This window comes from Gasterosteus aculeatus, chromosome 6 (genome assembly GCF_964276395.1).
Source record: "Gasterosteus aculeatus chromosome 6, fGasAcu3.hap1.1, whole genome shotgun sequence".
Taxonomy (NCBI): domain Eukaryota; kingdom Metazoa; phylum Chordata; class Actinopteri; order Perciformes; family Gasterosteidae; genus Gasterosteus; species Gasterosteus aculeatus.
In genome coordinates, this window is record NC_135693.1 from 2889321 (window position 1) to 2903290 (window position 13970).

A 13970-nucleotide genomic window follows, 5' to 3' on the forward strand; every position below is an offset into this window, starting at 1 on the left:
ATCTTAGGCTGACCACATACACACAACTGGTGGCCTTGAGGGAAATGATGAGTCATTTTAAGCAGTGACTCTGTTAATGACTTTTCCACTCGTTGTAATCATGTAAGCAGCATGTGCAAGGTGAGATTCTGTCTGGAAACTAACTTGTCTGTCCTGAACTAATAGCTTGTGAAACATGTAGCCTGTAGGAGCGCAGGGATTAACAGTCGGTCAACTTTTCTTTCTTTGGCTGCACTTTGCTGCCCTTGTAGCCATTTAATCACACCTCCCAAAACAACATCATCACCTTTAATCAGAGGAAACGCCAGCTGCTGCGACGTGTGGGTCGATTTTCCGTGGTGGTGAGATACGTGAAACCACGGGACGGAGGAAGAGCTCCCACCAGGTCAACATTAACATAATCAAACCTACCTTTCCGTAACTGAGAACGGTGAGAGTGGGGTGCGCCTTGAAGCGCTGGCACACCACACATGTCCCTTCCCACTTTCGTATGTCCTTCCTAAGCCAGACAAACTGACACCAACCGCTGAGACACCCTCTTGCAGGGGTGTGACAGACCATGAATGGCGTCTGTAGCCGCGCTGGCGCAATCTCCGCGGGTTCTCTGGAAGGATCCTCGGACACACGGGTGGGAATAACAACAGACTTTTATTTTTAACTGTTTGCTCGATCGTCGTCTCCGCCCCTCGGCCTCGCCCCTGATTACTCACCTGCCGGCACTGTTCCCTGAACCACTCCCCCGCTCTCCCCTCTGCAGCTGAGCTAACCACATACCCCCACCGACCCCCCCACCCCCCCACCCCCCCCCCCCCCCCCCCCCGAGGGCGGGAGAGGAAGTCCACCACGACCATCTGCGCCCCCGGCCTATGGACCACTTTGAAGTTAAACGGCTGTAGAGCTAGATACCCTGGTCAGGCGCCACTGTAGCCGCACTGGAGCTATCTCCACTGGAAGGATACTCGGACACACGGGTGGGAGTAACAACAGACTTTTATTTTTAACTGTTCGCTCGCTTGTCGTCTCCGCCACATGTAACTGATAACGCTCCATCTCCTGCACAAGCTCTGGCTCCTTCCCCCCCAGAGAGGTTACGTTCCACGTCCCCGGAGCATCTGACCCCATCAATTTCCTACACAGGTGGTGAGCCCATGGGGAGTAGAGTTTAGGGGTGCCGCGTCACTCCTTCGGGCTGGGCTCCACGGCACCAGACTCTCTCTGTCGGGCCCTCCATATGGGCCTGGCTCCAAATGGGGTCATAGGTTCATAGGGTCTTTTGAACCATTCGTAGTCTGGCCCCTCGCCTGAGACCACTTTGCCAAGGGTAACCCTACCAGGAGCACAAGGCCCCGACAACACAGCCCTCAGAGACACATAGGGACACACTTGCCCTCTTTTGACCATACTTGCATCCCTGTATCTAGGTGGACAAACAAGAAGGACAGGTCCCTAAGCACAGTGTGCATTTAGTGCATCTTCATGTTTCTCTTCGGTATATGTCCAGTAGATTCAGGGTCACCAATATAAGAGCACTGTGATAAACAGAGTTGGCACAGTTTTCTTTATTTGGTGGCACACCTTCTGGCCGTTTAATAACACATCCTAATGGCTGACTTAAAGGGAACCTGTTCCACTTATTTGGAGCTGCCCTGGTGAATTAAGTCTCCAAGAGTCCATCACAATCCCACTGTTAATCCTGTGTTTCCTTGTCTGTACCGTGTTTGTAGAAAGTGAACGGCTCCCCCTTCGTGACCAATGATGCAGGCTTCGCTTTGGCCTACGCTGTCATAATGCTGAACACTGACCAGCATAACCACAATGTTCGCAAGCAGAATATCCCCATGACTATAGAGGTGAGTGATGTCTCTCCGTCTCATACACACACACACACAAGTGTGGTAGACCTACCAACTATGACCTTGCTCTTTGAGCAGAATGACTTTACTTTCTCTCCATTGTATTTTAAGAAATTTGGTACAAAAATCCTCCAGTCTCGTCTTTCAAGTTGGAAAATGCTTCAGTGTTTGATTTTGGGGATTTGTCCATTTCTAATCATTTGGTTGAACGTTTGCGTGTCCTACACAAATCTGAAGACACAAAGATTTACGAATACGGAAGGGATGATCATCTTGTCAAGTAATGAGAAATAGAGTTTAGGACTTTGACAAATAGTTCAACTAGAAATACCTCTATGTGGCATAGGTCTTCAGGTTTGTGTAGATGTTGTGGTGCCTTACAGGACATTTTGTTCCTGTCATAGCTGCACAAGAGTGAACTGGTGCGCTCACACCAAAAGCAAAGCGAAATTATTCGCGCGAGTAGATTCCATGTAAAGTCAATGCACTGACGCGCATTGACTTTACATGGAATGAACGCATCATGCTCAAAACAAATTAGTCCTATTTTAGTAATCCTTATTTTATTTATAGCTGCTATTTCTCTGCTAAAAATGCCAACAGCTGTAAGCAGCGATGTTCTGTCTGGGAAGAGAACTCATCCTAAACAGGCAGGGGAGGGGGCAAGGGCGAAGGGGGTCGGTCTGTCTCTTTGTTTTCTCTGTCTTTCATTGACTGGCTGAAGACTAAACAGAGTCTGTGGAGCAGCCTGCGACCAGTTTGTGGGTGGGCTGCTCTTACTGACCAACACTTGGTCTGCTATTCATCTCACTCTCTTTTCTCCACACATACATACTGTAGAGTTGAGTCATAGCTTATCACACTGGTGTTGTATAGTGTTTCAATGATCCCTACACATTTCTAAAAGGTCAGTTGTGGTTTGATGAAGAAGCCTCATTAACCTCTAACAGTTTGGAGATGGCCAATAAAAGTGACGCCAAACAGTGGAGTTGCTTAACAGCTTGCAATGTGTAGTATTGGCCAGGGCATGTGTCGGCAGCGGGGTTATTTTTTAAATGAGAAAGGTATGCCCAGCATTAGTGTGTAAATCAGATCCTATACTCGAGGATGTGAGGCAGGTCTATAAACCTCATTTTGTCCATAAAATAGTGCTTGTTGCTGGATTCTACAGCCTGTGTACCAGCAGCTGCTCTCATAGTGAATGTCTACATGTGACTGTGTGTGTCCCTGTCTACTGTATGAACATGACAGAAAGAAATGAATAGCATGCTGCTGTTTGAGGCTCTCTGCCGCTGTTTATTTCTCTGCGTCCCTGCAGGATAGCTCCTGTTTCCTCTCCTCTTACCTGCCAGTAGGACAGAGGCATGAAGCCAAGCCTTGAGGTCGTCAGTCATCACTGGCTCTTCCTGTTTATTTAAAGAAGGCTCTCGCCTCTAATCCCTGTTTTCCTAACGCTGCATCAAAAGTGTATTAAGTAACACACAGCGAGTTTGTTTCCACACAAATCCCTTTAATTGTTGGTTTATGGATGCTCCGTTAACGAAGCACTGAGTGCCAGAAGCTTTTGTGTCTGAGCTAAGCTCCCGTGTTGATATCTATTCAATGATATGTTGATGGTTGAGAAATTAGCATTTTTCTCCCAGAATCATGTACGGTGTTTAAATAGTTTATGGCAGAGGAATATGGCAGATTATTCAACCACAAAATGCTTTTTTTTTAAAACAGCAATTCAAGAAAAATCTGAAAGGAGTAAATGGAAATAAAGACTTTGACCAGGACATGTTGGAGGATCTCTACAATGCTATCAAGTAAGCTCCCATCACACATTTGTATGTATGTATGTATTATTGTATGGACATACTCTATAGATAGTCATTCTATAACCTTATCAAATCTTAATATTAGGGCATCTGGAAATCAGAATTGAAGCCCACGTTGTTAAATAAATAACCAAATGATTGATGAATCATCTCAATTTTGCAAATTCACTTTGTGCAAATCCATCAGTTGTCCAATTGTTTCAGTCCTGACCTAAATCTGCCGTTAGATGTAGAAGATTAGATTATTTTTTCCTCTATTAGATTGTTTCTGGTTCAAACTTTTGCCATTTTGTAAGCCAGTTGAAGAATGACGCAGGTTTTGTGTTCGACAAACGTAGTAATGTTGTTCAATATGAGTCAATGACAAATGTTCTCCCATTCTTAATTCATAACTTGACCTGACCTGAGATGTTTGTCTTCTGCAGGAATGAGGAGATTGTGATGCCAGATGAGCAGTCAGGCTTAGTCAAGGAGAACTATGTATGGAGTGTGCTTCTTCACCGCGGTGCCACACCCGAAGGGGTTTTCCTCCACCTGCCACCCGGCAGCTACGACCATGACTTGTTCACCATGACCTGGGGTCCCACCATCGCCGCCCTCTCCTACGTCTTTGACAAGAGCCTGGATGAGAACATCATCCAGAAGGCCATCACTGGCTTCAGGTATACACCTTTAAAATAATCAGATGCTGAAGTGGTAAGGAGGGAGGGGGAAAATGTAATGTTCTAGATTCCCAATGAACCCTGCACATTTTTCTGGGACAGGAGAAGATGGTAGCTAAACGATTTTATCCTCAAAAGTTATAGCAGTAAAATAACTAGTAGTTTTTGTAACATTAATTACATTAGTAGTAGTAGTAGTAGTTGTAATATTAGCAGTAGCATTAGAAGTTGAAAGAACTAAAATATTAGAAGTAGTTGAAGCAATAGCTGTAATGGCAATACTAGCAGTTGAAATAACAGTAGTATTAGTATTTGTAGTTGCAGTAATAATAGTTATAGCACCAGTATTATTCATAGAAATAGCATTTGCAATAGTGTTAGTAATAGAAGTAGTAGTATTAGCTGTAGTCGCAGTTGTGGTACTGTTGGTTCCAGCACTAGAAGAAGTAGCAATAGTTTTAGTACTAATAATAGAAGAGATAGGAGTACTAGTACTGTTAGTAGCAGTAATAAAAATAGTAGAATTACTACAACATGGCGGCGCGGATGGCAGCCTTGGTGCGGTTATTTTTTTGTTGTTCAGTTTTCTGTTGGGATTTCCAGAGCTTTCTACAGAGTTGAGCTCACGAGGTTACTTTTCTTCTTTCTTCTGTGAAATTACTGAACATTCTTGTCAAAGCTACCTTTACTCACGCGGTCAGATGCCGTAGGAGAGGAAAACGGGCCGGCTCGTTGGTGCGACTCCGCAAGCGTGGTTCTCGCGCACCGCTGCCAGGGATCTTTTTCGTGCGCTCACTGTGCAAATAACTGGCCGAACTTGGTTCCTCTGCTGCTAGTGAGGAGAGACAAAGACTTTTCTGCATCCTCCGTTTTGTGCTTCACGGAGACCTGGCTCTGTGGATCGATACCGGACTCCGCACTCCAGCTGGCGGGCTTCCGCCATTGTCCTCAGGGACTTTAACAAAGGATATCTCAGCCATGAACTTCCTAAGTACAAACAGTTTATTAAATGCCCAACCAGAGAGGAGAGCCCACTGGATTGTTACACCACAGTAAGCAGGGCTTATCACGCCGTCCCTCGTGCTGCGTTGGGACACTCTGACCACGTCATGGTCCATCAGGCAGAAACTAAAGTTTTGCAAACCTGTGGTGAGGGAATTCAAGTTGACCAGTGAGGCGCTGGAGGATCTTCAGGCGTGCTTGCACAGACTAGGTTTTCAGGACTGCTACCAACAGTTTGGATGAGTTCATAGAGGCTGTAACTTCTTACATTGGCTTCTTTGAGGACAGCTGTGTACCATCATGCACCAGGGTGAGTTATAACAACGACAGCCGGTCCGGACTCCGTCTCCCCCACACCCTGAAGCATTGTGCTGATCAGCTGTCTCCGGTGATCAGACATCTTCAACACCTCCCTGGAGACGTGCCACGTACCAGCCTGCTTCAAGGCCTCCACCATCATCCCTGTTCCCAAAAAGCCTAGGATCACAAGACTTAATGACTACAGGCCCGTCGCCCTGACCTCTGTAGTCATGAAGTCTTTTGAATGGTCCCATCTGAAGACCCTCACTGACCCCCTCCTGGACCCACCGCAGTTCTCTTACCGAGCCAACAGGTCTGTAGACGATGCAGTCAACATGGCCCTCCACTTCATCCTCCAGCATCTGGACTCCCCAAGAACTGATGCCAGGATCCTGTTTGTGGACTTCAGCTCCGCTTTCAACACCATCATCCCGTCTCTGCTGCAGGACAAACTGTCTCAGCTGCACATGCCCGACTCCACCTGCAAGTGGATCACTGACTTCCTGTCTGACAGGAAGCAGCATGTGAAGCTGGGGAAACATGTCTCAGCCTCTCGGACCATCAGCACCGGTTCCCCCCAAGGCTGCGTTCTCTCACCTCTGCTCTTCTCCCTGTACACGTACAGCTGCACCTCCAGTCACCAGTCCGTCAAGCTCCTGAAGTTTGCGGATGACACCACCCTTATTGGACTGATCTCTGGTGGGGATGAGTCCGCCTACAGGTGGGAGTCTGACCATCTGGTGACGTGGTGCAGCCAAAACAACTTGGAGCTCAACACCATCTTCACCCAAGACCTCAATTGGGAGCTGAACATCAGCTCGATCACCAAGAAGGCTCAGCAGAGGTTGTTCTTCCTGAGGCAGCTGAAGAAATTCAACCTGCCACTGATGATGGTGCACTTCTACACGGCCATCATCGAGTCCATCATCTGGTACGCTGCAGCAACAGCCAAGGACAAGGGCAGGCTGCAGCGTAGTAATAGTAGTAGTAGTACAATTACTATACTACTAGTAGTATTAATTTTAGTACTACTAATGGTTGTAGTAGTAATAGTTTGTAAGAATAATAGCTAGTTTTATTATTAACAGCAATAGTAATACTAGTAGTAATAGCAGTTGTAGTACTAGTAATTATTAGTATTCATAGCAGTAGAAATACTAGAAGTAGTGTTAGTAATAGCCGTTGTAGTACTACTAGTAGTAAAAGTAGTCTTTGTGTCACGCAGCCTCACTGAATAAGGACTAGGTATTGCTGCGACCACGAGAGCCACTTCATCCCTGGCTACTTATGTCGCGTTTCCAACCGTCCCTAAGCAATGCTTTGAACCTCAAATGACCATGTCTTCTCTGTTGTCCGACCAACCGCAGTGTTTACGGAGTAGGTACTGAGGATCAAGCTCATCCTGAGCCTGATCAGATGAAAACTGCTTCTTATTTCTAAAGTGAGGAATGCTCGGTCTCATGTTTACTTAAGTATCCACAGAAATCTAGCTGTTGTTCTCTTCTAGTCTGTAGATTGGTCAGGGAAGTAAGCATCAAGCAGTTAAGTTTGGGTGAGATGGTATAAAAGTACCCATATTGACCAGTAGACCAGAGTTGTATAACTGAAATATAAAGCAGCTAAATCTGTTATTCTGTGTGTAAGGTGTTATCATAAGTGTTTCTGTTGTTGCAGGAAGTGTGCCATGATTGCAGCTCACTACGGCTTCAGTGATGTTTTTGACAATTTGATCATCTCCCTCTGCAAGTTCACCACTCTGAGCAGTGAGGTGAGGGCCTCACAGAGAAAGCGGACCACAGTAGCATGTTGTGTCACCAATATATCACTTGGATATCAAACTTTCAAAACATGTTTCACATGGGAACAAACAGATAAATATATATGTTGGCAAAATATCCTCAATACTTATACAAAGCTCATACTAAATTGTCATGTTACTACTGTATTTGTATTAAGTTGGTACAATGTTGGTGCAGCAAAACGCTTTCCGCTGTAGAAGGTAACTGCTACTGTTTAAATGCTAGTATACAGTAATACGTACACACACATGATACATATGTCTTTGTAATGGCATGAAATATATCATGGTGTGACAAGTGTAGGCTCCTCCTGGAGTAAGTAAGAGTATGATTAAAAAAGATCTAATGAAATATATCTAACATCTACAATAAGTGAGTGAATTAAATGACAAACGAAATCCTCTCGTGTACCTGAATCATTATTAGTACATATATAGACCCTGTGTGTGTCAGAATGTCTGTTAACTGGGTGTTGGTGTTTCCCCTCTCTGTGAAGTCTGTGGAAAACCTTCCTACAGTGTTTGGCAGCAATAACAAAGCACAGACAGCAGCCAAAACTGTGTTTGACCTTGCCCATCGGCACGGCGACATCCTGAGGGAGGGCTGGAAGAACATCATGGACTCCATGCTACAGCTGTTCAGATCCAAGCTCCTGCCCAAAGCCATGGTAGAGGTAAGGACTACAAAACACTCCATACTGTGGCTTGTAGACAGAGAGTGCTTCCTACAAGTTGTGCTGCCATCTACTGTTCACTGCTCAAATACTATGCTTGTTGCTTCAGGTGGAGGATTTTGTGGAGCCCAGTGGGAAGATATCTCTTCAAAGAGAGGAAACACCTTCTAACCGGTATGGGCACATCTCATCATTAGAAGCTAATGGGAAATGTTGTCTAGAATGTTCCTCCAGATATGGCTTCACTGCTGTTGGTTTGTGTCATCGTTCCAGCCATATTCATTTATTTCTTTCATAATATAGTATTTAAATCCTTGAAGAATAGAACAGCTTTCTATAATAATAAAATGTATATATTTTTTAAAATCTTGACCATAAGAGCCAAGAGTATAACTGAGATGTGTCCTTTGTTGCATGTCAGCGGTGAGTCGGCAGTGTTGAGTTTTGTTAACTGGTTTACGTTGAGTGGAGCCGAGCAGTCAGGACTCAGAGGACCGTCCACGGAAAACCAGGAGGCCAAGCAGGCAGCCATCCTCTGCATAAAGGTACTGCTCAGTAAACACGATCTGAAGTTCTGATTAATCATGTTCAGTAAAGTAAAGGCGCCCAGGGGGCGTCCTTCCCAGATGCCCAAACCACCTCAACTGGCTCCTTTTCGACGCAAAGGAGCAGCGGCTCTACTCTGAGCTCCTCACGAATGGCTGAGCTTCTCACGCTATCTTTAAGACCCGGTCGGCAGATCATATATATATAAACAAAATAAAAATAACTACTGCAAGTAAATTAAAACGTCACCGTATATTTTTCTAATCTTTTCAAAAATAATTCTGTGGTTTTGTTTCATGACTTCATGTTCATCACGTGTTCAGATTTCACAATCACACAACAGTTTCACAATTATAAGGTTATGTCAACATCACTGTAATTTCTGTCTCCTACTAGCAATGTGACCCAGAAAAGCTGATCACAGAGAGTAAATTTCTTCAGCTGGAGTCTCTACAGGAGCTAATGAAGGTTAGTATTATTTCTTCATTCTATCATTCTTTTCAACATTTACTGTATCACCCCCTTGGAGTTTTCTAAGTTTGGTCATGGTATAACCAAAGATTTAAATTTTATTTATTGGGATTTTATGTAATGGAGCAACACAAAATAGTCAATCATCTGTAAATTGGGAGGAAGTTTACATGGATTTCAAAATGATTTACATAAAAAATCTGGAAGGTGCATATGTATTCACCTCCCTTCAGCAGCTGCAACCAATTGCCTTCACAAGTCATATTTACAAGTCACATAATTAGTAAAAAGAAATAATAATAAATAAAATCCACAAAATTGAAAGAATATGGCCCAACCGCAAACCTACCAAGAGAAGGCCATCCACCCAAACCGACCAGCCAGACAAGGAGAAGATGAATCAGAGAAGCAACCAAGAGGCCCATGGGAACTCTGGAGGAGCTGCAAAGAGTCATAGCTGAGGAGTAGAATCTTTCCACAGGACAACTATTAGCCGTGTACTCCACAAATCTGGCCTTTACAGAAGAGTGGCAAGAAGAAAGCCGCTACTGAAAGTAACAATTCCCCCTCCGGTTTAACTTAAAGGGATAAAAGCACAACGCTAAAGTAAAATGTACCCGTGTCCTTGTTCAGGCCGCCAATAATGTTGCCAATACAGTACTTAAATCGTAAAAGAAAATAAACAACCAGATGTTCTCCCTTACTAGTGCCGTTATAGAGAGGCAGACATATGCAATCTTTACAAGTCAACCATAAGAAATCCTGTTTGGAGTTTGCCACAAGCCAAGTGCGAGACACGACGAACATGTGAAGAAGTGAATGGGCCTAATTGCAAAACGCTGTGTGGTGGGAACCAAACACTGCCCATCACTCTGAGCACACCATCCCATCAGCGAAACATGGTGATGGTAGCATCATGCTGTGGGGATGCTTCTCTGCAGCAGGCACAGGGGAACTAGTCGTAATGAGAGAAAAATGGAGGTTGCTAAATCCAAGGAAATCCTTGAAGAAAACATGATGTAGTCTGCAGAAAACTTGAGACTGGGGCGGAGGTTCATCTTCCAGCAGTTCAATAACCGTAAACATACAGCCCCAGCTACAATAGAATGGTTTAGATACCGGCACGTTCATGTTTTAAAATGGCCCGGTCAAAGCACACACCTCAATCCAATTAAGAATCCATGGGAAGATTTGAAAATTGCTGTGGACGAACATTTCTAGAACATCTCTAAGATGTGTAAAGATGGTGGAGACGAACCCCAAAAGACATGCAGCTGTAATCACAGTGAAAGGGGGTTCTACCAAGTATTGACTCAGGGAGGGGTGAATACTTAAGCATCCAACAGATGTTAACTTTTTTGTTCTCATTATTGTTTGTGTCACAGTAAAAGGTATTTTGCACTTTCAAAGTACCACGCATCAAAGTATATTTAAGTCTATTTGAATTCCAGTTTGTAACAGTACAAAATGGGGAAAAGTCCATGGGGTTGAATACTCATGCAAGGCACTGCATATAGCTCTTGTCTTGCTCTGTATTGGTGTTAGTTTAGGAAAGTATGAATAAATGGCATTTATCCCATGGTTCCATCATAAAGACAACCTAATCAAAATCCTTCTTAGGCTTTGATATCAGTCACACCAGATGAAGACACTTATGATGAGGAAGATGCTGCCTTCTGCTTGGAGATGTTGCTGCGTGTTACTCTGGAGAACCGGTAGGATGACTAATCTGTCAATTATATCTTCCCAGAATTCTGAGGTGCTATCTAAGTGTGTGTGTGTGTGTGTGTGTGTAGAGACCGTGTGTCCTGTGTGTGGCAGACGGTGCGAGACCATCTCTGTCATCTTTGTGTGTACCCCAATGAGAGCTGCTTCCTGGTAGAGAGGGCTGTGGTGGGACTCTTTAGGCTGGCAATCCGCCTGCTACGGCGCGAAGACATCAGCTCTGAGGTACTGCAACACACACACGTGTGCCTAGACTAAAACACTACTGCACACTGTGATGTTACTCGCTGAGATAATCTTCTCAGATCAGCTGACTGCCACAGGGGTCAGACTGAAAAGTCAGTTAACATCCAAAGTCCGACGCTTGGACTTTAAGGGATTGTTTGAATGGAATGCTTCTATTAAGTCAAAATCCGCCAGCGTCTGCAGCTGAGATGCTGACTCTGCTCAGCCTTTGACTCACAACTGCTTCAGTGAATTCTATCACCTTTTTCTTATTTACTTTTTGAGCAAGCATGTGCATTGATTGGTGCTCACCTCCTGGTCTATTATTGGTCAGAAGAATTGAAATTGTAACAGCAGAATGGAGCATGGTGTTCAGTAAGCTAGCCAATGAATGAGTGTGAGCAGTTCACATAACACGCTTTCAAGTAAACTCTGTTTTGAAGTGTTTGAAATTGCAATACTATATAAAGCCTAAATTCTCTAAATGATACAGAATTATGTCAGAACAATGGATATATTACATATAAATAAATATAGTTTTTTCAAAATACATTTCCACTTAGTAAAGTATTTGTAATATTTGTGAATTAAAAAAAAATATATATATATATTCCAGGCCTGATCTTCTTTCTCCATGTGTACACCCGCAGGTTCTCCTTTCCCTCCGCCTCCTGCTAATGATGAAACCTCCTGTATTGTCACGGGTCAGTCGGCAGGTGGCCTTTGGCCTCCATGAGTTGCTGAAGACCAATGCAGCCAACATCCACAGTACAAACGACTGGTTCACGCTCTTCTCCCTGCTGGAGTGCATCGGGGCTGGAGTGAAACCTCCTGCCTCCTTTCAACTCTCCTCCCCCCCTAATGACAATGACACAGGTGCAATATTTCTCTCTAAATCCTCAGGTTGACCTGATTAGATTTAAATAACCACCAAAGAATGCCGTTCTTCATTCAGTTGATTGACATTTTAATGATTACCTAGTCCTGATGGGCAGGTGTCTCAATATCTGCAGATGTTCTTCACGTGGAAAGTTTACGTTGTACAGCTAATATTCTACTACTTTCAAGCAAACAAATGAAGAATTCACTATCTCCCCACCATTGCACTTCTAGTACTGTGGGAAATATAATATAAAGTGTTAAGGGTTTCAGGAAAGCTCTCGAGGGAGGCCTCACTCCTTTGTTCTCGTCCCGGCCGGAAACGAGGATACGAATGAGTCAATTTGTTTAAATTCAAAAATCAAAAAGTATTTAATGACTAAACAACGTAATCAGGATTACAATTACAAAGTGAAATACAAAGCGAACAGTGGAATATTTCGCGAAACAGAGAATTCTCTGAGCAAGTCTAAAGTGACTTATCAAAGCGGCTGCAGGAAAATTCTAACAGTCCTTTCCCCGCTTTGGTCCTTTGAAAACTCTTGAGGTGTGTCTTCCTTGGTGCATTTGAATGTCATTGGCTTCTTCTTCAAAGGTTCCCCTCCTGCATTGTCCCTTCCACGTCGAGGTGTGAAGCTGCAGCTGTAACCTGAAACCTCACTGTACTATCTGTCCCTCACATTCCAATGCACTCAATGTAGATTCAGTTGGCTTTATGCCTCAATGAGTGAATTTAACAAAGCATACATCGTTTAAGACTTCATCTTATAACTAGTACACTTTAATTACAACAACCCATCATTAATGATCCCCGTTCATCACACTTCATCATAGATCTAAGACAGTTCATGTGGTTCAATTCTCAAGACATTTGCCCCAGTTGGCTGCCTTACTTTAAGTTGTTCATTTATTACCTGACAGGAGAAAAAACTCCCAAAAAACCCCAAATTAATCGACTATTGGGAGAAATCCATAAAGGACGGCAATTGGCATCCGTCCCCAGGTTTTAACATCACATTGTAGTCGAATGTTAATGTATAGATTGTTTATACGATTTAAAAGACTATAAACTGTGTTTGATTCAAATTGCATTCACTTCATCTAACATATTAATGTAATAACTAATCTAACATCACACAAACTATAATTCTATCACTAAACATTATTACACGTACTATAAATTCTATGACTAGACATTCACTTCTACTTAAAACCCCAACAAAAGTTCCCTAAAAAATACTGTTGAACAGTTCGAGTAAATAAAATATGTAAATGCATGTAGTTCCCAGATGCTGTCCTTCTTGTTTCTGGTGATGATAAGGGGGGAAATGGGTTTTAATGCCTAAAGACAAACTGCTGGACAAGCACTGTGATGGTTGCAAATAATTCTCTAATGAGTGTGTGGTCCCTAACATTTCTCTTGTTTGTCAATGCAATCCTGAAGCTTTGCATTCAAATATGTCCTTTTTGAGTTCACAGTTAGTTGGTGTTGTCCCTCAAAACAGTTCAGCAATTGTCCCGAGAGTTATTTTTGATTTATTAAAGCACATTTTAGTCTTGTCTTAAGTGTCTGAGAAAATATGAATATAATGGTGTGCTTTGTCTCTCCAGGAGCCCAGTCAGACAGCGAGCTGCCGTCCCATCATGTTAGTGAAGTGAGTTTAGACCGGGGCTACACGTCTGACTCAGAGATCTACACCGAGCACCATAGCAAGACCAGGATCCCCCGCTCCACAACAGATGGGGATGTAGCAACCAGTGGTTGGCTTGTGGTGAGCACACACACTCACACACACAAATATACCCACATACAGTGCATTGCATGAGTATTGACCCCCCCCCCCCTTTGCACTTCTCCACATTTTGTCATGGTGTAACCCCAGACTCAAATGTATTTAATTGGGATTTTATATAATGGACCAACACAAAATAGTCCATCTGAAAGTCGGGGAAAAGTTTACATAAAAGTTTGCATATTTACAATGCCTGTTGTGTTGATCAAGTATGTAATAAGT

The 13970-nt window shown here is 43.6% G+C and overlaps 1 protein-coding gene across 4 annotated transcripts in view; it reads left to right on the top strand.

Annotated features, from left to right (window-relative positions):
- The window catches only part of gbf1 (golgi brefeldin A resistant guanine nucleotide exchange factor 1), a 75890-nt gene that overhangs the window by 50830 nt on the left and 11090 nt on the right, over positions 1-13970 (top strand). For all 4 annotated transcript variants that reach the window (XM_040177935.2, XM_078104500.1, XM_040177936.2 and 1 more), the window contains exons 20-31: positions 1725-1850; positions 3579-3661; positions 4099-4335; positions 7312-7405; positions 7933-8109; positions 8219-8283; positions 8531-8654; positions 9052-9123; positions 10747-10841; positions 10923-11076; positions 11727-11952; positions 13567-13727. In XM_040177935.2, coding sequence (XP_040033869.2) covers positions 1725-1850; positions 3579-3661; positions 4099-4335; positions 7312-7405; positions 7933-8109; positions 8219-8283; positions 8531-8654; positions 9052-9123; positions 10747-10841; positions 10923-11076; positions 11727-11952; positions 13567-13727 — 1614 coding nt within the window. The remainder of the gene's footprint in view (positions 1-1724; positions 1851-3578; positions 3662-4098; positions 4336-7311; positions 7406-7932; positions 8110-8218; positions 8284-8530; positions 8655-9051; positions 9124-10746; positions 10842-10922; positions 11077-11726; positions 11953-13566; positions 13728-13970) is intronic.